A 25,205-nucleotide genomic window follows, 5' to 3' on the forward strand; every position below is an offset into this window, starting at 1 on the left:
ATTTTTCACAAAGTGCCATCTCCCAAATTATGTGATACCATTTTTGGTACATTGGTACCCTTCGCTTCTTTTCAATCTCTGGCTATCAATATTCTTGCTGCCGTTAATAAGTAACCTATTATATAATGGCCTTGGGTTTCCCTGGCTGAATATACCTAACATTTTAATTTCTGGTTGTTGTTTTTGTTTTTTGTTTAACTAAATTAAAACTCTCGCATGGCTTTTTTTAAAAAAAAAACAACCTGTTCCTACTGTGTTTGTTTGAATTTCTATTCTCTTTCAGGGCTGGAGCTCAAAGGACAAAAATTAAAATTTCACAATATCTTTTGCGATCTGTTCACCTTTGCTCTGATGTCTGGCAGGCTGACTCCGAACAAGCTTGCTATGTTTGATGTGAAAAGAGGCCAGGAGAGTTCTGCTTGTCACAGAGGTGAAATTGGAGAGAGGGTGTCTTGTCTCAGGTGCCTTCTTGCCAGTAGCATGCGGTGAAATTTTTTTTGGGGGGGGGGGCTGTTAGGGCCAGAGGTGCCAGCTTGCAAGGACAATGCAGGGGGGGCATTTTTTGAAGATTTTATTGCTGACCTATTCTTAACATCCAATGACATTGTGGATGTCTCTATGCCAAGACCACAATCAGAGCTTTCTTCTTCATTCACCTTGGTTGTGCTCGGGAAGGAAAAGGTTGCAGTTTATGTCATCAAGAGAAGGGTTTTCAAATGTATACACTCACACCCTTATGGAAGCCAGGATTAAGAACCAGTCTAGATGGAAAGCTGCATTTTGAGGCTAAGCGTGAGTGATTCCAGATTGAGGAAAACCACATTTCGGTGCTACAAATGAGGAGGTGTGCGTGCAGCCTAAGGCTACTGGAGCATGCTATATGGTGCAACAAGGAGGTCACAGAAAATCACAGGTTGCTTCCACAGCACAGAGACGCTCGTACCATCTTAGACTGATGTGCCAGCTACAACCCAACTGGTCTCAGTTGTTCATGCTCTTGTAGCCATGAAATTAGGGTTTGTTCACACGGCCCCCAATTCAAAATATTGAGGCTGCAGGAGTCCCAAGCACCCCCTATACCAGGCGTCAGTGTACTGTAGTGTATATTGTGCCAAAGGCAGATCACATTACACGGGTCTTTCACCAACTGCAACTACTGCTTCTGAGCTGTTTCCAGACCCAGTTTTACACACTGTTAGGTGACTCCAACAACTCAACAAGGGAAGCTGCATTTAACAAGGGATGTTTAATCTACTAAACCACAGCAGATCTCATTTTTCTCCAGAGTGGTATTTAAATTGGGCTTGCACTGGTGGGTTGGTCCTGTTTCTGCAAGAGCATTTCCACATACAGAGAGAGAGTTTTGAAAGAGTGCATCTGACTCACAGGGACCCAGATAAATCACATTACCCAGGACTGTGATGTGTGTAAATTCTAGGAAGGAGTTTTTGCAATCCCGGCCTGCACCGATTGAGTTTCCTGTCATTCAGTGGACATGATTTGATGCCATAGTGATTCTTTCTTCCCAAGCAACCCTGAGGAATTCAAGTTGCATGTGCTCTGTATGGATCCCTTAACGAAATCTCCTCTGCACCCTCCCCAAACTACAGTTCCCAGAATTCCATGGGGGAAGCCATGACTGGTAAACTGGTCTCAGACCGATACAAAATTGTAGCCTGGGCATGCTCCAATTAATCATCATTGATGATCTGGTTTTAAAGGGGGGGGGTTTAAATCTACTTTATAGTACAAGAATTTTCAAGATGCCTTGCAACCAAATATATATAATATTGTTTTAAAAAATCTCCCAAACAGCCTTGAAACAATAGAAGTGACAGATCAGGCAAATAAAGGAATGTTAGGGGATGGAAAAATCTGAGAATTTAGGTTTCCCACTTTCTTACATGTGCTTTACCCCATTTCCACAGAGGGGTTTGCATGAACATTTGTACATATTTCTGGTGCCCCTTTCTCCTAGTACACACACTTTTGTATGAATGTTTCACAGTGCAAGTATTTTGGCAAGCCTGAATACAATACAAGCATTTTGGTTTTTCCTTAATGGAACACATCTTTTAATGCTACTTTCACCAAGATACACATTTTTGGCGATGCACTAATGACTCCCATTTTGTGTGCATTTTTTGGCTGGAAAACCGCAGTGCCAAATTCAGAGATGCACGAATTTTCAGAGAGCTCTGTTTCAGTTTGCGAATCGGTCCAATTCTCTGGAACTATCTGAAGTTCTTTTCGGGGGAACTTCTCAAAGCAACACCTGAGGCTTCTGCATCTTCTACCAAGGTTCAGGGCCAGGCTTCACTCCCCCTTCTCCCGGGGATCACCTCGTGGCACCAGCTTCAGAACTATTGGTTTCTTTGGCACTAAGAAGGCTTCGTTGCTCATCTCCAGAGGAATCTGCAGCAGGATGAAAAGGGAAAGAGAGCACTTAGGAAACCATTAGACCCAGCTTAAGCACCAGCAAATCTTGACAGCAAGGGTGGGGGTCCTGCTATGTTCCAGAAGTGGTTGGGCTCTAATTCTCTTCAGCCCTGGGTCCAATGGCTAATGGTTAGGGACCATGGGAAGTGGGGTCTAACAGCACCTGAGAGTCCTCCAGAGGAACCCACCCCTGATTTGTAGGATCATAGTCTTATGGTGTGAAGGGAACGTTAGGAAGAGCTTTGTGAAAATAAGGGTCGCTCGGAAGGTATCAGGTGTGCGTGCAGGAGCCAGGCCCTGTGACTAGTAGGGCTTTGCAGGAGTGGGGCCTTCCTAAGTTTGTTCTGAAGAGACAAGGCACGGCCGCACAGGTGAGGCCCATTTGGTAACTCACAGCACCTGGTGGCAAGAGCCGGGAAGGGATATAAGGTCAGCATTTCCCTTCGGCTCTTTGCCACAGCAACATGTTCCCTGCCTTGCTGTGTTTGGGTTCTTGCTTCCTGATCCTTGAACCTCAGCTTCTTGACTCCCTGCTTCCTGACCCTCGGACCCCTGACTTCATAACTCCTTGCTTCCTGACCCTCGGACCCTTGGCTTCCTGACTCCTGGCTTCTGGACCCCCGTTCCTGCTCCCACCCCGCCATCTTGCCCCCGGTCCTGACGTCCCCTGCCGGGACTTCGATCGCCCTTGAACCGGACCAGGAGATAACCTGCAATTTAGTAAGTGGGGGGGGGAAGGAAGGAAGGAAGGAAGGAAGGAAGGAAGGAAGGAAGGAAGGAAGGAAACTGCCTGGTGCATCTGCAGCGGTATAACCGGACACCTTCATCCGCCCTGACTGCAATATAGCATGTCTCTCCTGTATCAGTCTCTACAGCCACAGCAGGCGCTGCAACTCTTCAGTGGTTTGACTTCACCCCCCAAGGCACACTCCTCCATTGTCTCCCGAGACAGACGGATGCCAACCAACAAAACAAATTGATGGCCGGAGAGCTACTGATGGCCACTAGCCATGGTGGCTTTGCGGCATCTCCACAGTTGGAAGCAGCCGTGCTTCTGAATAGCAGCTGATGGAAACCACAGGAGGGGAGAATGGTCTTGTGCTCGAATCCTGCATGCTGGCTTCCCACAGGTAACCCTTTGGCCACTGTGAGAACAGGATGCTGAACTAGATGGGCCACTGGCCTGATGCAGCTGGATCTTATGTTCTTATGTCACCCAGTGAGTTTTTGTGGCTGAGTGGGGATTCAAACCCTGCTCTCCCAGGTCACCCAAGCCCTAGTCCTTCACTCTAACCACTACACCAAGGGTTCCCAACCTTTTTGATGTGACAAGCTCCAAGCTCAAATTAACCTAGTACGGTGGCCCAACATTTTATTGTCACATGAATTTGGATCTCTGGCCTTCAACAGTGCTCAGTTTCATGCAGTTTAACTGCGATGTTTGCCTGTTTATAACTTACTCAAGGCATCCAAACTAAGCATTCTTCAGCATTCCTATTAATATAGACTTGGTTGAACGATTCGTTGCGCTTACAAAGTTACCCACTCTCTTGTTTATGGGAATGTAATAACAGCAACCTTCCAATGGCAGGATACTGCTTTATAGGTTATACAAATGCATTCTGCAAATTGATGGTTATGCAAGCAGTGTTAAAGCACTATAAATACTTTTTATACTTGTGTTCATGCTAAAGTCCATCAATTTTGGCAAGACTCCGTGGGATGACTGACCTCATGTTTTGCCAAGGAGGAGGACAATGTGGAGTTCAGTGGTTCTCAGACATGGTCTCAGATCATCGTCGATGCATAGAGCGAAGACGTTATTTCTTCTTTCGACTCAGCAAACTTTAAATTGCCCTCAGCTTATCTATTAAATAATCCCAGTGGCAGATGCGGTGATGGTTCTGATTCTGCGCCAGAGTTGCAAAGACTTCACAGGTGCTGCTTTCAGCACCTGCGCATCAGAGGCGAGCTGTAATAGCCGCTCCAAACAACTCCCCGTGTGAGCACCGTGTGGTAAACTCTCCCTGGATGTGCCACCAGAGAGCAGTTCCCAAGTGCAGAAACGTAAGACTCAGGCCTTTCTAAAATTCAGTAAATGTGGTTTTTAAAGAAATCCATACAGTTTTGAATTGTTATAATACCCATTCTCCCCAGCTTGCAGTTTTATCTATTTTGGAAGAAGCTGGTCTTAATATACTGTACTTAACTATAATATACTTAATGTACTGTACTTAAAGTTTCATTTTTAATAGATATTAGAGCCACAGTGGCTCATTTCTGGAGACATCCAAATGGTGCCAACATTTCTTTTTGGTATTCCAATATTTGGGAACTTCCTTGATAAGTTGACCAACAAACTACACATTTCCGGGGGCAATGTAATGAGGATAGATTCACAGAGGTTTAGTTTGATTTCATTACTTATGTCAATAAGAAAAATGTGGTCTGTCGCCTCCCTCAGCTTATCAACGGGTTTAATTGATTCAATAATATATTATATTATTCCTCTTTAAGATTCATCCCACCCATGACAATAATGAGTTTTATTTCATTCTCTGTTTAAAGGTATACTCAGCCTTTTATTTTTATTCTAGCAGCCTGGTGCACATTTCTGCTTTTGTTGTTAGCCCAAAGAAATAATAATAATAATAATAATAATAAAAAGCAGAGCATTGTAATACACCAATAAAACAAAAAGTTGTAAGAGGCATTCATCATAGCAGTGAAGGATGAAAAGCAGTCATTATTTGGGGTTTAATTACAGAGCCAGTGATAAACTTGCACAGGCTGCAGGTTACAGCACAGGGGCAGGGGCAGAGGAAGGGGGTGCGGTGGGGGCAGGTGTCATCACTGAGGGGGGTGACAAAATGTCAGGCGGCACTCACCGCGGGGCCTGCAGCACACCCAAGGCATATGTCTCTCCTGGGAGTGACGCAGTGGTTTGGGCTCCCGCAGGCTCCGCGCTGCCCCAAACTGTCCTCGCGCCACCTTCCCCTGAGCTATAGGGCGGCTGAGTGGGAGGAGGCAGGAAGACTCCTTGGAGGCCCCACAGAGTGTCCTGCCCTGGCTGGCCCCGCCCCTGGGTGCAAGGCACGCATGTCACCCCAGGCGCCCAATCAGCTTGCTCCGCCACCTCATAGGGGTAGGAAAACACAAGTGGCAGAGTTTCTTAAATGCAGGATCCCCTACAGTCGCCCCAGGTGAAGACAATGTCCATCTTGCTCCTTTTCCCAAATTGCATTATACAGTCATACCTCAGGTTACAGATGCTTCGGGTTGCGCACCGCGCTGAACCCGGAAGTACCGGAACAGGTTACTTCCTGGTTTTGGCACTTGCACATGCGCAGTAGTGCTAAATCACACTTTGTGCATGCGCAGAAGCGCCGAACCACAACCCACGTGTGCACAGACGCAGCGCTGAGGGTTGCAGACACTGTGGGTTGCGGATGTGCTTCCCGCACGGATCATGTTCGCAAACTGAGCATCCACTGTAGTCCCTGTTACCTTATGGCCAGCCACTACTCTGAAGGAAAAGGCTCTTGCATAACAGGAGAAGATGGAGGAGATCAGGACAGGATCAGGAAAACCTTCCCCTCCCTTTCCACGCACACACAGAGGTGTGCCAGACATCCAACCTCCTCACCGGCGTTTCATTGCAGACCTTGAAGGAAAAATGCTGCATCAGGATTGCAATTGCCACCTTCATCGTGACGAGAGCAAAGCGCATTCCCAGGCAGTTCCGGGGACCAGCTCCAAAAGGCAGGTACGTGTAGGGATCTATTTTGTCCTTGTTCTCTTTGCTGAACCTGGTTGTGTTCACAAAGACAAGAAAAATGGAGGCTGGATAAGGGACGGGAAAGGGCAGATCTCAGATGTCAAAGAGAAAAACTACCAGACTTTTAGAAGACATCTGAAGGCAGCCTTGTTTAGGGAAGCTTTTAATGCTTAATAGGTTATTGTATTTTAATATTCTGTTGGTAGCCACCCAGAGTGGCTGGGGAAACCCAGCCAGATGGGCGGGGTATGAATAATAATTTTTTAAAAATTATTATTATTATTATTTGCGGGGCTGCCCTTGAGATTGACCCAGAAACTCCAGCGGGTGCAGAATGCCATGGCAAAACTCCTTATGGGGTCCTCACTGCGGGATCACATTCACCTAGTGCTTTACCAACTGCACTGGCTCTTTTGGTGGAGTACAGGGTCAGGTTTAAGGTGCTGGCTTTGACTTTGAAAGCCCTATGCGGCCTAGGACCCTCGTACCTACGGGACCGCCTCTCCTGGTCTGCCCCGCGGAGGACCTTAAGGTCCACAAATGACAACACTTTGGAGGTCCCAAGTCGCAAGGTGGTTAGATGGGTCTCAGCTAGGGCCAGGGCCTTTTCAGTACTGGCCCCGACTTGGTGGAACGCTCTGTCACAAGAGACCAGGGCCCTGCAGGACTTGACATCTTTCTGCAGGGCCTGCAAGACAGCTGTTCTGTCTGGCCTTTGTTTTGGACTCAGTCTGACCCTTATGTTTCCCTCCCCTTCTGGTTTTGATCTATGGGCTACATTTAAAATGAGGCTGCATTTTAAATTGTATTTTAAATTGTTTTTTTCCACTATTATTTTTTATTGTAATTTTACTGGTGTTAGTCGTCCTGAGCCCGGCTCTGGCCAGGGAGGGTGGAGTATAAATTATTATTATTATTATTATTACTATTATTATTATTATTATTTATGTACATTCAGGTGTGAATCAGCATTGGCATGAATGTGCTTCCTATTTTTCACCAGCACATTTTTTTTGTTACCTCTCAGGTCTGAACTCTTCAGGTTCCGGCCAGTATTCAGGGTCCCGATGAAGCGTGTAGGGTGGGATCATTACCAATGTGCCTTTTGGGATAGTGACGCCATTGATTTCGACATCTTTCTTGCAGAGCCTTTCGAGCCTCCCTCCAAAAGGATACAGCCTTTGCGTTTCACTCAGGACCATGTCAAGATACTCCAGTTGCATGATGGCATCATACGTGAGAGGAGCCTTCGGGGTGATTCAAGGAGGAAGGTTAGTCGTACTTGGTGGGATCTGAAATCAGGCTCCGTTTTTCTGCAGTTCTTGGGGAAAGCAGGGGAGCCCAGACGCAGAGACCTTCAGAAGGAAAGCTCTCAGTAGTCTTATTCTAAGATTTCTGTCCATGAATGGGGAAAACTCTTTGGGTTATATCCAACACAGGTGGAAGGAAGCTAATGCAACTGATCTTTCTTTTTTAAAAAACTCAAAACCCATCTCCTATACTCCTGCTCTGGAGGGTAGAATTCAAACCAAGGGCTTCAGGTGTTGGGGGCTGGTCTGGATCGGAAGATTGGGGAATGCAATCGCAGGGAGATCAGCTCCTAACAGAAGAAGAGGAAGAATATCCCTGCCCCTGCCACTTCCGCCATTTCCAGAAGCAGAGAGACAGGCAGACACAGAAGCTGCACAGTTGAGAGAGGAGCTACCCAGCTATGATATAGTAGCTAAGCAACCAGAAGGAAGGGAGCAGCTGGGTGATACATCACTCAAGAGTAGGGGAGAACCCCCTCCCCACCCTGAACTTGGAGGTCCGAGCGCGTCAGAGAAAAAAGGAGATGCAGGGGAGGCGGGACATCCTGTTGGCGTGCTTCATGCTGTGGGGGGGGGAGGAGTCAGAGTAGGCAACTGATATCTTTGCGGAGGGTTGACTGTTTATGCTTGCAACATAATGCTGTAATAAAAGGACTATACAGGGTACCTTGGTTTGCAAACAACTTGGTTCTCAAACGCCGAAAACCCGGAAGGAAGTGTTCCAGTTTTCGAACATTTTTTAGAAGCCAAACATCCAATGCGGCTGCTGGCTATTGTTTCCGGGGCGCCTGCACCAATCAGAAGCTGCACCTTATTTTCGAACATTTTAGAAGTCAAATGGACTTCTGGAACAGATTAAGTTTGGTGCTTTTGTTTTTGCTGTCTATTTTGCATTTTTGTTTTTGAGGCTTTTTCCGTTAATTTGTTTTTGTGACTGTGTGGAACCCAGCTCAGCTACTGATTGATTGATTGATTGATTGATTGACTGTTTGACTGTGGAAATAGATAAAAGCCCCCCATCCAAACAATGACTATCATCAGCGTAGACAAGGGGGGGTTATTTTTATCATCTACAATACTGTCTTGTTTATTTTATAGTACAGCACATTGATTATTGCTTTCATTTTATGGATCAATGGTCTCATTAGACAATAAAATTCATGTTTCAGGGGTTGTTTTTAAAAGTCTGGAATGGATTCATTCATTCTGCATTACTCTCTACGGGAAAGCGCGCCTTGGTTTTGGAACGGTTTGGTTTTGGAATGGACTTCTGGAACGGATTAAGTTTGAGAACCAAGGTACTACTGTAAATCTAACAAATGTTCGTTAATTCTGATTGCTGAGTTACCAAAAGGGAGAGGGGAACTCCCATACTTGACATCAGGTTACAAGAAAAAAGATTCCGACTCAACATCTGGAAGAACTTTCTGATAGTAAGAGCTGTTCAACAATGGGAGGCTTTGGACTCTCTCTCCTTGGAGGTTTTTAAGCAGAGGTTGGATGGCCATCTGCCAGGGATGCTATAGCTGAGTTTCCTGTATTGCAGGGGGTGGACTAGATGCCCCAGGGGGGTTCCTTCCAACTCTACAATTCTACAATTCCATACCCCCAAAACCTTCTCCATTGAATCCAGACTCACCTTTGCAACCTGCACATTCTCACCTTGTTGGGCAGGATCGTATCTACCTCAGCTTGAAGCTTCTGCTGGACATCTGGGTGAATGGCTAAAAAGTAGGCCGTATAGCCCAAAGAATTGCTGTTGGTTTCATATCCACCAAAGACAAAGGTGAAGGCTTGGGCCAGGATTTCATCATCGGTCAAGCCTGCAAACAAACAAAGGCCAGAAAGATGAAGCAGAAACCACAACTAATCTAGAATGTTTCCATGCACAATACAATGTGTTGGTGCTAACCTTTAAAACCCTAAACAGCCTCAGTCCTATATACCTAAGAGAGCATCTCTACCCCTATCATCCAGCCTGGACACTGAGGTCCAGCTCTGAGGACCTTCTGGCAATTCCCTCACTGCAAGAAGGGAACCAGGCAGAGGGCCTTCTCGGTAGTGGCACCCACCCTCTGGAACACCCTCCCATCAGATGTCAAGGAGATAAAGAATTAAACAACCTTTCGAAGGCAGCCCTAAAGGCAGCCCTGTATTGGGAAGTTTCAAATATTTGACGCTTAGTTGTGTTTTCAGACTATGTTTGAAGCCACCCAGAGTGGCTGGTGAAGCCCTATCAGGTGGGCAGGGTATAAATATTATTATTATTATTATTAGCCCCAATAATACAGCACATACACTAGGTGGGGGAATGATCTGCATTGGTAATGTCAGGGACCATGCTGAGGAGGTCTGGACTGAGGAGGAATGGTGGGAGCCTCTCCCTGATCAGGATCCTGAATCTTCCCAGGAGCAGGACAGTATAGATTTGGAACACTGGTTTGCAGAGGGACATAGTTCAGAAGGCAGAAGCTGGGAAATACTGGATGGGGAACAGCTAGGAAAAGAAACACTAGGGAGGAGAGGGTTAACAGATTCACTGTCTCTGGAAAGCATTCAGCTGCTCAGCCCAAGGTCAAGAAGAGTTGATAAGGTGGCAGCGCAGAAAGCACAGCAGTTACAAGATCTGGTTTCTGGTTACAAGACGCAGGAGTGACTAGGGAGGAAGCGGGTGGAGCCCTTAATTGGGAGCACCGCCAATCCCTAGGGAAAGGATTCTTTGCTCTCTCACTGTAATCATTAAAGTTTTTAACTGGTAAAAAGACTCCTTTTCCTTTGTTCTGCTTATCTACTGCCAATGGGGGGGGGGGAGTCTGGGAATGAGAGCGTCATTGCATTGAGCCTCTTGGCTTTGTTTGCTTTGGACATTCTGCCAACCTGGATCAGAACTTCATCCCTAAATCGCAAAAGGGCCTTTTCAGTCCTGGCTCCCCATCTGTGGAATGCCCTCCCCGGTGAGATCTGCTTGGCACCTTCACTGACATCTTTGGGGCTTGTTGCCCTTCGGTTTCAGAGACCTCAAAGTTACACTGAATTGACTCCCAGGAGAGGCATTACCTTTATAGGAGGGATCCGAGCCGTTGCTCTGGTGCTCGCTGTTGGACTTCTGGGAGTTGATCATCAGCTGCAGGAAATCTACCCGGCCCTAAGCATAGAAACAAATACAACAGCAGAGAAAGGAAGCTGAGGAAAGACCCCCACAGACCGAGATGGTTTGCTCCCCCAAGTTTCTTAAAGGGCTAAATGCAGCCCTGAGAGTCGGCTGCCTTCGCCCTTAAGGACATTGGCTGTTTGGTGACCTTGCTGTTATTAGGCAGAACAGGACATACTGAGGAGGCAAAAGAGTCAAATCGTTAGGTTGTTTTGTTTAGAAAATATGTGCTGGTCCCGAGGGTTAACCGTGTGGCGAGGTCTGAGTCCAGTCCGAGGTTGAGGGTGCGGTATGGCGGCTGTCCGTCAAAGCTGAAGCTGGGTCCAAGGCAGGGAGTCGGGTGAGGTCAGGAACTCTGGCAGAAGAGCAGGACAGGGTGCAGGCAGGAATAGGCTACCAACAATGTTGCTCCCACAACCTGGGACTGGGGCTGGCCAGCTTTTATCTGCCCTGAGGCATAGTGCGGCCCCAGTCCACAGGTGACTCGCCTCTCCTGGCCTGGAGGCAAGCACTCCTCCTGCGGGAACTTAGTTCCCTCCACCTCTCTGCCCTGAGCCTCCGCAGCTCAGCAGAGGCTGGAGGGTTACCAAACCCAGAGGCAACCTCCGCTTCCTCTGACAGGGCTGAGAGTGGAGCACCTGCAGGCAATGGGTCCTCCACGCCCTCAGGAGCCAGAGCAGACTCAGCTGGTGCCTGCACCTGAGGATCCAGCACCGGTGAGGACCCTTCAGGCTCAAGCCCCAGCCCTGGCTCAGCTGGTTCTGGAGGCGGGGACTCCTGTGAAGGCTGGGATTCCTCAGGTTCAGCCTCCGAGTCCGAATCCCAGGCCATCACAAAATAGCAATGAAGCAGCACAGAAGAGGTGAGTCTTGAGGGATCTTTGGGTGAATAATTTCGTCCCCTTCAAGGAAAGTTCGTTCTGGTGTGAAATTTTTGTGTGAATTTTTCACCCTCAAAATTCAGTGTGGCCTGAATGCTTACCCCCTGGCCTTCTTTCTCCCGTGTCGCCTTTATTTTCGCAAATGACCTCTCGAAGAAGTTCATAGCTTCTGGGTTGAAGAAAGTGATTTTCATTAAGTTGAGGAGAGAAACCACGAACGGGAACACAACTGCAAGAAACAGACATTCACAGTGAACAGGAAGCAAAACATCAGACAGACAGAAATAGTTCTGTAGAAATCCATGAGTAAACTTTGGTTTATTTGCTCTGAGGGTCAGTGCTTGTAAGCCGTAATAGCATGTGGTCAGTCCCCAAACACATTGTGAATCCCAGGGTTACAGATCCATAATGTGCAGTACCGAATCGGTGGCGCATGCCCTTCTGGCCTGCACTCTTTATAAAGACTTGAGGAATGAGTTTTCCACCCCTCTTATTGTCGCCCAACCACTGCCACCGTGTCCTTTCTCTTGGCAGATCAAGATGAGCAGGTGACAGCAAAGGTTGCAAGGTTTTTAGCTGGGGCAATCAGAATCAGATAATAATAATAATAATAATAATAATAATAATAATAATAATAAAAAAAAAAAATAATTTTATTTATACCCCGCCCTCCCCAGCCGAAGCTGGGCTCAGGGCGGCTAACAACAATCAAAATAATCAAACATTCTAAAAATTAATTAAAATCAAAATTGATAGCAACCATTAAGCAAAATTCTGTGCAGATTACCAGAGGAGGGGGTCAGGCTGTACCCTGACCAAAGGCCTGGTGGAACAGCTCTGTCCTGCAGGCCCTGCGGAAAGATGTCAGGTCCCGCAGGGCCCTAGTCTCTTGTGACAGAGTGTTCCACCAGATTGGAGCCGCGGCCGAGAAAGCCCTGGCTCTAGTTGAGGCCAGCGTAACCTCTCTGTGGCCTGGGATCTTCAGGGTGTTTTTATTTGCAGACCGTAAGTTCTTCTGTGGGGCATACCAGGAGAGGCGGTCCCGTAGGTACGAGGGTCCTAGGCCGTATAGGGCTTTAAAGGTTAAAACCAGCACCTTAAACCTGATCCTGTACTCCACCGGGAGCCAGTGCAGCTGGTATAGTACCGGATTAATGTGATCTCGCAGCGAAGACCCCATAAGGAGTCTCTCCGCGGCATTCTGCACCCGCTGGAGTTTCTGGGTCAGTCTCAAGGGCAGCCCCACGTAGAGCGAGTTACAATAATCCAGTCTGGAGGTGACCGTCGCGTGGATCACAGTGGCTAGGTCAGGGCAAGAGAGGTAAGGAGCCAACTGCTTAGCTTGGCGGAGATGAAAAAATGCCACCTTTGTTATAGCTGTAATCTGCGCCTCCATAGAGAGGGAGGTATCGAAGATTACACCCAAACTCTTAACGGACGATGCTGGCACTAATTGCACCCCCGCAAGAGATGGGAGTTGCCCCCTCAATCCCATATCGCCCCGTCCCAGCCAGAGGACCTCTGTCTTCGAAGGATTTAACTTCAACCGGCTCCCATGTAACCATCCAGCCACAGCTTCCAAGCATCTGATCAGTGTGTCTGGGGCCGAGTCAGGATGGCCATCCATCAACAGATAGAGTTGGGTGTCATCGGCATGCTGATGGCAACCCAGCCCAAAACTCCAGACAAGCTGGGCGAGGGGGCGCATAAAGATGTTAAAAAGCATCGGGGAGAGAATCGCACCCTGAGGCACTCCACACACCTAGGAGTGGCGCGATGACAATTCCCCCCCAAGCGCCACCCTCTGTCCCTGACCAGAGAGAAACGAGCGCAGCCATTAAAGGACTGTGCCCTGGATCCCCACGTCGGCAAGGCGGTGGTCCAGGAGTTCGTGGTCGACCATGTCGAAGGCTGCTGACAGGTCTAGAAGAATCAGCAGCCACGACCCGCCTCGATCCAGCTGCCTGCGGAGATCATCTGTTAGGGCGACCAGAGCCGTCTCGGTCCCATGACCAGCGCGGAATCCGGACTGGAATGGATCGACAGCCGATGTTCCACTATTTGACTATTGATTCAAAACCCTAAAATGTATTTTATATAATTGACTTTTTATTTCTTTTTTATATACTGTATATATAATAATTTTATTGCTTTTTACAATTTTTCCAAACATAACAACATTGTTGTATTCAGGTAGGTAGCCGTGTTAGTCTGACACAGTTGAAAATAATTTTTTTTAAAAAAATATAATTTTAATTATAATAATTATACTATGTTTGTTCTGTGTATAAGCTAGAAGTGTGCATGCACACAAAAGCTTATACCCAGAACAAACTTAGTTGGTCTCTAAGGTGCTACTGGACAAATTTTTAATCACTGTTGTATAATAGAATAAAAGACATTTGGCTATATAAGCTTGAGACTTCCCTCCCCCTTGGCTGATGATTTTAAAACTTTTTCTCTAATCCTGCATTTGGTTATATTTTATTATTATGATTAAATCAAATCCTTTTATGAATAAATTATAAATTACTCTTAATAATAAATGATAATTTTATCCTTACAAAACTTCTTGTAACCCTACTAGCGATGTCAATTGTTGACAGTTGCCTTTCAAGTACAACATCTCACTGGCTCGGTCGCCCCCAAACTCGTGGCGCAGAGCCGCCCGCAGCAGAAGAGCCTGCCATGGTGCTCCGACTGACGGGAGGGCTCTTCCCCGAACTCAACTCTCAGGCACCAGACTCTCGGCCCGGTGCCCCTGAGAGCCCAGCGCCCGGGTGCCCCGCACCCCTAGCACCTATGGGTAAGACGGCCCTGTTCATTGATGCTTCATGCAAGGGCTGTTTAAACCACAGCCAGAAGATCTAAAAACTGAACTTCATGGGATGACCAGAGAGATTCGATTACAGATATGGGAGAAGGTGTGGAATCTGCGGACGGTGAATTGGAACGATCTTTGATTAAACAGGGAGGTTCTGTGGAAGATGAACGATCTTTGCTTAAATATGGAAAATCAGCAGATGTTGGCGAGGCAGATTTGCAGTTGTCTGAAGGGCTGGACCTGATGAAGGAATCTGCTGCAAAGTCTGAAGGAGACGATGGTTCAAAGCATGGTCTCTCGTGCTTAGCATGCTTTCAAAGAAGAGATGAGTGGAATAATAAATATGCAAATAGAGAAAGCAACTCGCCCACTGGAGTTTAGACTGATAAAGGACTGGAAGAAAAGGAGGGAGAAGGAAACAGGAGGATCAAATACGATTTAAGGAAAATGCAACAGGCAAATAAATATGGATTTACTAAGATTTGTTGGAACCCCTGAAGAGAACATGTCACAAGGAACTGGAGAAAGATTAATGTGGGACACACAAAGATAACAATAAATGAAGAGTTATATTGGACTTTTTGAGTGGCAGAAAGATGAATTCTGGTGGCCTGGGAGGGAAGTTTGTGGAAACACCATCTAGCGGAATAGGAGAAAGATGGATATCAATTGCAGCTAGAAACTATTCTAGAGTGCATACGCTAAATGCTTAGAATAATTGTTATATGCATAAATAATTGTTATATGCATAACTGGTAGATAGAGAAGCAGAAGTACCTCTTTTCTTCTTTCTTCCTCTTTTTAATTTTTTAAGATCTTTAATTATTGATAGCTCTCTGTTAATATTATTCATATGTATGTTTTGATCTCTGAAGATTTAAATTCAGGATATATGAAAATACATACAGAGAGGTGATGGAGAGGAGGAGAAGGAACCTGCGAGAGAGGCAGGCCAGAGTGGCTTTTCTCAGGCTGTGAGACTGAGGATGAGGGAAGTTCTCCCAGGTGAGATCTGAGAGGATTCACATCTATGTATGTGGATTGAAAATTAAGATATAACAGAGGGCTGTGTGTGTGTGTGTGTGTGTGTGTGTGTGAACTGCCATCAGCTCAGAGGCGAGAGGTGGAAGGATAGCTGGGTTACAGGGAGCTTCCATAGATCGTGAGAAGCAGCACTTCCTCCGCAGAGGAGGGAAGCCCCGCCTCTAGTGGGGAAGGGATGCAGGGCTCAGAGGATGCAAGGGAGAGCCAAGACACCGTGCATGAGCAAAGCAGGGGGGAGACAGGTCCCCCCTTTAGCCACACCCTCTCTGCACAGTCGGTTTTCGCGCAGAGAGGGGAGGCGTCAGCTAGGGGTCAAGAGACTACTCTGCTGGGGAAAGTTTAAGGACCGCCCACTCTCAGATTCTGCTAGTGACTGAGCAAGACATGGAATTGAGACGTTCTGCACTGTTAATGTTTTTGCACCAATAATTTCTCTTCTTATTTTCCTCTTTCTCTCTTTCTGTCCTTTTTCTCTCCTTTATTCTTCTTCTTTGTAATTATTATTATTATTATTATTATTATTATTTATTATACTAGTTGGGAGCTGGGTTTTTATTGTATTATAATGAAATTGATATAAAAAGGAAATCTGTAGCCAACTTACATGCTAAAAGTATATGTAGATTAAAGGAAAACTTGGTGAGTTTCTTGATCTCCTTGACAAAAGGGTCATCAGGGTTGTTCATAGAGTCAAGGTCCACACCAAACGAAGTGCTGGTGACAACATCCATGCTGTAGGCTCCAAAGACGCTGGGGAGGGAACAGAGCAGCCAAATCAGGCTCTCAGATGTGTTAAATAACAAACGATTTAAAGGAGGAGACCACCCCTGCCTGAAGGCTGATCAGAACGGAAGTTGCAGGAATGCATGGCATGCCTGATGGTGTTCGCAGAGTAAAGAGTCCAGATTCCTCATGTCCAAGGAAGGAGGATGTCTAGTGTGATGAGAATTATAAGGTCTAAGATATAAAATAAATGTTCATAAATGGACCAGGCAAACACATACACAAATAATATAAACCACATGTCTGAAACAGTACAGGAAAAGTCCTAAAGCCATTTTGACTCTTTCAGTGACCTCAAATATTCCTCTGCAGTTTGGATGGAAATAGGAAAAGCCTCCCCATTGTCTCTGTGCTCACAAATCCTGCCTTAAGGGCACATTTGGGTATGAATAGGGTGAGCCTGTGACCTGGACTCAATAATTAAGTATTTATCATCACAAAAGAATGGCCAGGCTCTCCAGGTAAACCCATTAACAGGTTTCCTGCCAGACAGGATTCTGTTGTAGACCACCCCCCTGTGATGTATTTCTGCTGGGGACCACCTCTTTCTGTGATGTATGTATGATGTATTGTGGGGGGGGCCTGGAGCTACAGGGTGGCAATTTCAAAATATAAGAGCTTGCGCACCATTGTTCTGGGTTCCTCCTCCTTCCTGTTGCAACAGTTAATAAAGATCAGGCTTACTAGCTGCTTTGCTTCTCAATATTCTCTGGTTGACCTCTGTTATTTTCTCCGACCGATGGAGAACCTACATAAGGACTCTGTACGGGCTCTTGGGTACAAGGGGAAAAGAGCAGTTTTTTCCTATAACATCTAGCTTTAGTCCCATGAACATCTTATTGAATGGATACTTTTAGCATGAATTTACAAGCTTTTACCACCTAATGGCTGCTCACTTTGTTAACCCAATCTGGTCTGGATTTACCCCCAAGACAGCCCACGTTGTCATGGGAGGATAGAAGAGGGCTCTGCTTTTGACGGCAGCCTTCCCTGGCCCCAAGTGACTTAAAGGTAAAGGGACCCCTGACCATTAGGTCCAGTCGTGACCGACTCTGGGGTTGCACGCTCATCTCGCTCTATAGGCCGAGGGAGCCGGCGTTTGTCCACAGACAGCTTCCGGGTCATGTGGCCAGCATGACTAACCAGAGCAGCGCATGGAAACGCCATTTACCTTCCCACCAAAGTGGTCCCTATTTATCTACTTGCACTGGTGTGCTTTTGAACTGCTAGGTTGGCAGGAGCAGGGACTGAGCAATGGGAGCTCACCGCGTCGCGGGGATTCGAACCGCCAACCTTCTGATCAGCAAGTCCTAGACTCTGTGGTTTAATCCACAGCGCCACCCGTGTCCCTCCCAAGTGACTTACTCCTTCGCAACCAGAAGCTCATCCTTTTCCACTTTCTTCTGAACGTTCTGGATCAGAACCTCTCCATAGTGTTTGATGATGGGAAACATCTGGAATACAATAAATGATGGGGATCTTTCAAGGTGCTGTGAAGGAACTGGAAGCAGCTGCACAGAAGCCTGTGGGGTCGCAGAAAGGTCTCCATTCAAGGATGAAGAGAAAAAGAGGGGCAAATTCTATAGAAGATCAACCCAAGTGGTTTGAGGCAAAGTCTCCCAGCTCCAAACAGAAAATTCAGAGAGGAAGGAAATACAATATTGGCAGGATGCACTGAGTACCTGGAGAAATGATGCAATGTTGAAACATCACTTTAAAACAAAACAAATGCCAGTCGTCTCATTTCATGACAATGTGAAAGGGGCTGATTTAAACCCATTCTTGCTAACAGCATAATTGGAACATGATATGCTCCAGTTTTGGAATGAATAGCTTCTGTGAATTGTGCTGGAATTATAAGGACCCTACAGACCAGTGTTGAATATTTGAGTTCTTCAAGGCTCAGTATCTTTTTCTTTTTCTTTACCTCCTTTAGCTTTCCACTGGTGAAGGTTGGAGAGAGCACAGTGCGAATCCTCTTCCATTGTTCGTCCTTCACCATCGTGATGGCAGACTCAAACAGCCCACCTAAACCTACATTCTAGAGGGAAGCAAGAAAGCAGGAAGTGAGGTGGTTTCAAAACAATGAGTCAGCTTTTGAACCCATGGCAGACGCCAAACCTGGGATTTCAGTGAGAGCCAGGAGGGACTCGTGAACTCAATGAACATGGAGTACTGTGGTGACTGGGTGACTAAGGACTTGGTCACACTTCCCTCTGCTCCATACTTCCTAGGCCCAAGTCCAGGCTTCCCAGGTCCGTGTTCAAGCATTGCTGTCGTTGTTTTCAACCTGACGCTTTCCCTGGGAAAACCCACATTTTGCCACTGAGTCAGAGCAAACTGGATTGCTGTTTGCTCTGATTCATTGGCAGAACATAGGTTTTCCTGGGGAAAGCACCAAGACAACACACACACACACTCAGTCATCCAGAAGCAGACATGGAAAATCTGGACCGGTGCCTAGAAACAGGGCACAAAATTTATTGTGTATTTATTTATTGTTTGTTTATTTAATTATTTCCCGCCTTCTGCTCTAAGGTCTCAGGGCAGGCTACAGCATTCAAACACAATATGAAAAACAATTTAAAACAGCTTGCAACCATAAACAATAAGCTGGGTCCTTCAAACATACATGGGGGAGATGCTCTTTGTACTTTTATAATCTGAAGTACTTGAAATGGGATAAAGAAGACAGGAGAGTTTTGGTTTGATCCCACTTCAAGCACTGCTGAATTCTGAGTCCAGGTGTGCTTAATAAACACACTAATTAAATTGCGAATAGTCTGTCTTAACTGAATTATGGATAATGTTGTTGTCGTCCTAATCCGATTCAAACAAAAGGCCTGTTTTGAAATGCCTATGCTATTTGTAAGTTTAAGGACATGTTATACTAAAGATGACAGGAATGAAGGGCGAATGAGCCCCAAGTTCACACTTGACTTTAGGAGATGTCTTCATCTACCTGCCACATTACCTGATGATCGTCTTCCAAAGCAACTACTCTATTCCGAACTTAAAAATGGAAAGTGTAATGCTGGTGGTCAACAAAAGAGGTTTAAAGACTCTCTCAAGGCAAATCTTTAAAAATGTAGTATAAACACCGACAACTGGGAAACACTGGCCTGCGAGCGCTCCAGTTGAACAGCCTTTACCAAAGGTGTCCTGGGCTTTGAAGACACTCGAACTCAGGACGCAAGGGAGAAACGTGCTAAGAGGAAGGTACACTTGGCAAACCCTCACTGTGATCAACTCCCACCCGGAAACGAATGTCCCCACTGTGGAAGGGCGTGTGGATCCAGAATTGGCCTCCACAGTCACTTACAGACTCACTGTTAAGGCCGTGTTCATGGAAGACAATCTTACTCGGCTATGAGGGATCGCTGAAGAAGAAGACATTACCCAGTCCTTCCCAATTTAGCATTCCCAATTTAGTGGCATGAAGAACCTGCCCTTCTCCTGCTCTCCTGTCGCATCGCTTAAGACATGAGCCCTTACCCGGCGGTTGGTGAAGGTGGAGTAGCACTCTTTCACGAGGACAGTTTTAATAATGATGGGATCCATCGTGGCTAATATAGGCTGCCGGCCATCGTAAAACCTGGATGAAGAGTAAGGAAGAGAAGAAGGCACATCCTACCAGTTTTATATTTTGAAAAGCCAAGTGTGTTGCCCTAAGCTATGGGTTGCGTTCCCTGCCCTGGCGCCCTCCATATGTGTTGGACTACATCTCCTATCACCCCATGTTGACAAGGACTGATGGCAACTGTAGTCCCAAATGTCTCCGGTGCCTGATCAGTGGAGGCTGACTAAGGGCTCGTTCCTGCTTTTCCCATGGCTAGAAAGCAGGACATGCTTTCTAGACATGGTAGGGATGCGGGTGGCGCTGTGTTCTAAACCACTGAGCCTCTTGGGCTTGCTGATCAGAAGGTTGGCGATTTGAATCCCCGAGACAGGGTGAGCTCCCGTTGCTCTGTCCCAGCTCCTGCCAACCTAGCAGTTCAAAAGCATGCCAAAGCAAGTAGATAAATAGGTACCACTGCAGCAGGAAGGTAAACATTGTTTCCCTGTGCTCTGGCTTCTGTCATGATGTCTAGACATGAGTCAGAGCAGTTTTCCCCTTGCCCTACTCCGTTCCCGGGGAAGACTCACTCTTCAACTCTAAATCAGAACAAACAGCAATCTGGAAAAAACCCAATTGCCATTTGCTCCGATTGAGCACTGAAGAGCTGAAGGCAACAGAAGGGAAACCCTAAAAAGGTGGGGCAGTCAGGAGAGTCTCTGGCTACCAGAATGTTCACTGTTTATGGCAAGCTTTTGAGATCCCAGAGACATTCAGTTGCAGATTAAGGTTTCTGTTTCAGAATATTTCCTCCTTGGGATCAAACAATGGGATTTGGGATGCCCTGAGAAATACAAGCTGGTCAGTATCAGAAATTCTTTTCTTTTTTTCCCCCTTTCTCTCTCTCTCTCTCTCTCTCTCTCTCTCTCTCTCTCTCTCTTCCTTTCAGTTTGTGTTTTTATTTGGATTAGGGGTTTTTTAAATCCTTGATAGAAAGATATTGGATATTTGATACTAACCTCTGCATTTTCATTCAAACTTATATAAAATCTGTTGGAGGGGAAGAGGAAAAGCAATACAAGCTGGTCATAAAAGGTCACTTACCTCCAGTTCCTTCCATATTTCTGAAAGCACTCTGTATCAAAGTTCATAAACCCCTGCGGAACAATATTTCAGAAAGTTAAGAACAGCCTTTCTGGGCCAGAAGAAGACCCAGTTTATGGAGCACCTCTGATCCCTAGAGGGAGGAGCAGACAGGGGTCTTGGCAAACCTCTTAAGAAATGTCCCCAGACACTCACCTTACGATACGACAAGAGAGTTCCGATGAAAGGCAATGGCCTCGGACCTGGAATGCCCAGATTTCGAAAATGGCTGTATGGCCAAATTCCATATCTGTTTTTTAATGAAACGAGAGAGAGAGAGAGAGAGAGAGAGGGAGGGAGGGAGGGAGAGAGAGAGAGAGATGCAAATCTGGCAGATGATCATTGACAGCAGCAGAGCGTAAAAAGTTGTTAAGGGTTCCGTGGGGAAACCTGGCAGGTTGTTGTACCTCATAAAGGTGTTGGAATTCCTGCTCCATGATTGCAGTCATGGGATTGTTGTCTATCACATGACGGTATATGTTTTGACTCCACAGAGTGGGAAGTGATGGAGACAGGATGTTTGTGTTCTGTGAAGTGGGACTATTGTCCTTTGTTCTTTTCCTCTTTGCTGTCTGATGGTAGAGAGAGAGGGAGCCATATTGCACTGCTCCATGTGTGTTTATATGTAAATAAAGTGGATTAGCCAAAATGCTGAGTTGCTGAGGTCTGTTACGCAACTGCGCAAACTCTGCGGATTCCTAAGTGTGCCGATGTCTGTTGGCATCAGTCGCTGTGATGTTCGGGCTGAAGAAAGCTTTTGAAGCTCCCGAACACTCGACCAGGACGGAGGGAACATGCCAGTCGAGCATGTGTCTCTGCCAGGGTCCTACTCGAGTGTAGGCTGAACTCCTGACAAAAGGCACCTCCTGCTAAACACACATGCACAAAGAGCTAGCCTTTTGGGCATGGCACGACAGGGCTCAAAAGGAGAGCCCTGCAGGTGCATTGATGCTTTGCAGCTGTTCTTGCCTGTTGGCCAAAGGATGCAATTGCAGGTGGTTTGAGCTGGGATGCCTTCTGGTCCCAGTGGTCAGGTGACCTGCTTAGCATCCACAAGATCTCAGGTTCAATCTTCTGCATCTCCTGGGAACCTTCCTTGGGCTGGCTCCATGTTTGAGGGGATCCTCCTCAACTGGGTCCCCCAGGAGGCTCCGTGGATATAACACACACACACACACACACACCACCCAATTCATTTGGGGGTCAGAAATGGTGCTTGCAGTTTCATATCAACAGGATTGCCGCAGCCACTCTAGGTGGCTTCCAGCTTATATAAAAACATAATAGAACATTTCAGATTAAACACCCTGTGTCTACTCAGGAGTAAGCCCCATTGAGCCCATGCCTACCCTGGCCTCAGGGAAGTGCATCTAGGACTGCTGCCGAAGCTTAAGGAACTCCCTTTTGAGTAAACTCGCTTAGGGTTGCATTGCAAAAGGGAGTGAAAAAAATGCATGGAACTTTTCCTTCCAAAGCTTGCCTTGCGTTTTAGACTTCTGTATTCTACCATCTCCTGTGGCTTTTGGAAGAAGCAACGGATTAAAATGTCCCTGTTCTGCTCCTAACAGTCAGGAAACAGCCCAACAGGAGGAAGATGAGAGAGAAATGTAAACTGATTTTTAACTGTTACATGACTTTGGAAGGAAGAAAGAAAGAACCCAAACTGTTGTCTAGCATTTATTCTTTTTAAGGCTTGTTCTTACTTTAATCCTTTGTAAACAGGTCAGGTCACACCTATTTGCTGGAAGACCTTCCTGGGTAAAGGGATTGCAAGGAGAACCTTCCTTAAATCTGAAGGAATATCCTTGCAGTTCAGAGACTGGCATCTCTTATGGCTTTCAGGGGAAGCAACAGACTTAAAATCCCCCCCCCTTCTCCTTTTCACAATTAGAAAACAGCCCAAGAGAAGGAAGACAAGAGAGTGGTACATACAGCATGAAAAGGCCCAGAAGGACAATGAGAAGGGACCATGTCTCAGTGGAGAAGCTTGGAAGGAGATTCATCTTCTTGGCCCTTGGCGTCTCTCTGCCTCTGGCTTTGATGGAAGATTTCTATTCTCTTTCTGCTTGATCCGTGCTGGAGCTCAAAGGGCGAAAATAATTTCACAATATCGCTGGCGATCTGTTTGTCTTCACTGTGATTACTGGGCCAAGCTTGATATGAAAAGAGGTGGGGTAGGGATTCCTTGTCCTGGATGGGGAAAGGCTGGAGAGGGTGTGTTGCCATGGGTACTTTCTTATATAACAGCATTTTGTGCCAACCTCTTCAGAGGGCGCAATCTGCCTGTGCAATGGCTCTGGTGAAAACCGGGAAGAGAGCTGGGCTTGCAAAGGGAGGGAGGGCTGCAAAAAGTGAAGCCAGGGTGCTCTGCTGCGTCCAATTCCTGCACCGTCGCCTCCAAAGCCTGCAATTTTGTGGCACATTCCTCCCCCTTCTAGGCCTCCTTCCTGCCGCTTGCCAGGAATATCTTGGCTAATACAGAACAACAAACTCCTGTGTTGCAACCTTAACACAACAAACAACACAAGCAACACGAAGACCAGTATACTAGATAGCACTGTAGTGCTTATTGCATAATATACATGATTTAGTACAGCAAAACAAAATGTGTACACTTGTAAATTCTCTGGTATATTTGAGAACAAATGAACACACGTCTGTCAATCTTTGAAAGTCCGTAAAAGTATAATAAGTCTATGGTTGAAACAAAGTAATAGATGCTATCCTGTGGGCTGAGCGGTAAAACTTTTTAGGCATTCATGGTGCCAAAGTAGTAAGTGAATAACAATGTAGACAGTGATTCCGTATAATCTGACTGTTTCACTGGAATCTTCATCAGCACAACTACAAACAAATTCAAATATGAAACAATGGCCTGTGTACATGAAAACTATATAAACTTCACACATTACAATCCATATTGTTAAGTTGTGGGTGAACATATCAGACGACACAGCGATTCTTCAAACAGCTCTTGTTTATTCAGAAGCCAGAACAGAACTGAACTGAAGGGTTCAGTCAGCCTGCTTATATAGAGCTCCAGTACAACATAACTGTAACAATTTTCTAAAACTATCCAATCACTGAACGTCACTTTCGATCCCTTATTTGCATATGTGGACCTGAACTATCTACAGTATCCCCCTGCTGGCCCAGGGTGAGAACTTCAGTACATAACACATATGCTACAACTACAATAAGAAGGACAAAGGCACATACCCCATAGATTAGAAAAATGCACAAGGAGCAGTGGTCATGAGGATATGCAACCATGTAATCATGTATATTATGCAATAAGAACTACAGTGCTATCTAGTATACTGGTCTTCGTGTTGCTTGTGTTGTTTGTTAGGAATATCTTGGCACCAGGGCTTCCCATTCATGGAGGAGCTGACTGCCGCCCTTGCTCTGCTCAGCACTTTCTTCTGCAACAGCCGTTCCGCATTGGTAGGGAAACAATCTTTCAGCATCTGCACTTTGGAACTCCCTGCCGATGGACACCAGGCAGGCAACTTCGCTGCACTGTTTGCGGCACCTGCGAAAAACATTTCTGTCTGACCATGCCTGCTCAGATATGCAGAATGCTGGTGTGTGTTTTCACCTGTTTCTTAGCCCATCGCTCATTTTAATTATTTTTAAAACTGGTTTTTAAATAGTTATTTTAAAATGTCTTTTCTGGTAATTCCAAGTCCCCCTCAGGCTCCCCTCCTACCATGCTACATTCTTAGGGTTCTTTTTCTCTTTGAACTGGACTTTGGCACTTCAAAAAGAGATCTTCAAATGGAGTAGGCCTCTTTTTAAATATATTTTATTTATGATTTTCAGTTGTATACATTTCAATAATTTTACGATCATTTTAACATTCAAAATCTTGACTTCCTTCCCCCTCTTTCTGCGGTTCCTTAAATTTGTGTTTCATATCTTCTGCATATCCAAATTCACTTAATTTGCTCATTTATTCACCTTCTTTAAATATGTACTCTTATAAAACTGCAGGTTGTTATAATAATCCTGCCAATGTTTTTATATGTTTATAATTCATCTGTAAATATTCAATAGACCATTTCCATTCTTTTATTTTTTTTAAAAAAAATGTTATCTTGATTTCTTATTCTTCCAGGAAGTTTTGCCATTTCTGCATATTCCATCAGTTTTTGTATCCATTCTTCTTTCATCAAGTCTTCTCCTTCTTTCTCTGCTAGCTTCCTGGAGAGCTCCATCACTTGGTTGTCATGGGTATTTAATCTTGGTTGTCATGGGTACAGTCATACCTTGGGTTACAGACACTTCAGGTTCT

General features: G+C 45.9%; 1 protein-coding gene across 4 annotated transcripts in view; it reads right to left on the reverse strand.

Annotated features, from left to right (window-relative positions):
• LOC128401309 (cytochrome P450 3A9-like) overlaps positions 1-23,185 on the reverse strand; it is a 48,849-nt gene extending 25,664 nt beyond the window's left edge. The window contains exons 1-13 of one of the 4 annotated variants that reach the window (XM_053364155.1): positions 22,841-23,184; positions 21,065-21,158; positions 20,870-20,922; positions 19,705-19,804; positions 18,137-18,250; positions 17,575-17,663; positions 16,031-16,176; positions 11,660-11,787; positions 10,585-10,672; positions 9,190-9,350; positions 7,238-7,464; positions 6,086-6,248; positions 1,832-2,415 (exon numbers count right to left, since the gene is read on the reverse strand). In XM_053364155.1, the coding sequence (XP_053220130.1) occupies positions 2,317-2,415; positions 6,086-6,248; positions 7,238-7,464; positions 9,190-9,350; positions 10,585-10,672; positions 11,660-11,787; positions 16,031-16,176; positions 17,575-17,663; positions 18,137-18,250; positions 19,705-19,804; positions 20,870-20,922; positions 21,065-21,158; positions 22,841-22,911 (1,533 nt within the window). In that variant the 5' untranslated portion in view covers positions 22,912-23,184 and the 3' untranslated portion in view covers positions 1,832-2,316. Of the gene's footprint in view, positions 1-1,831; positions 2,416-6,085; positions 6,249-7,237; positions 7,465-9,189; positions 9,351-10,584; positions 10,673-11,659; positions 11,788-16,030; positions 16,177-17,574; positions 17,664-18,136; positions 18,251-19,704; positions 19,805-20,869; positions 20,923-21,064; positions 21,159-22,840 lie in introns of those variants that run through there. The other 3 variants (XM_053364158.1, XM_053364157.1, XM_053364156.1) reach the window with 3 other exon arrangements.
• Positions 23,186-25,205: the final 2,020 nt, after the last annotated feature.

Source organism: Podarcis raffonei, chromosome 14 (assembly GCF_027172205.1).
Source record: "Podarcis raffonei isolate rPodRaf1 chromosome 14, rPodRaf1.pri, whole genome shotgun sequence".
Taxonomy (NCBI): Eukaryota; Metazoa; Chordata; class Lepidosauria; order Squamata; family Lacertidae; genus Podarcis; species Podarcis raffonei.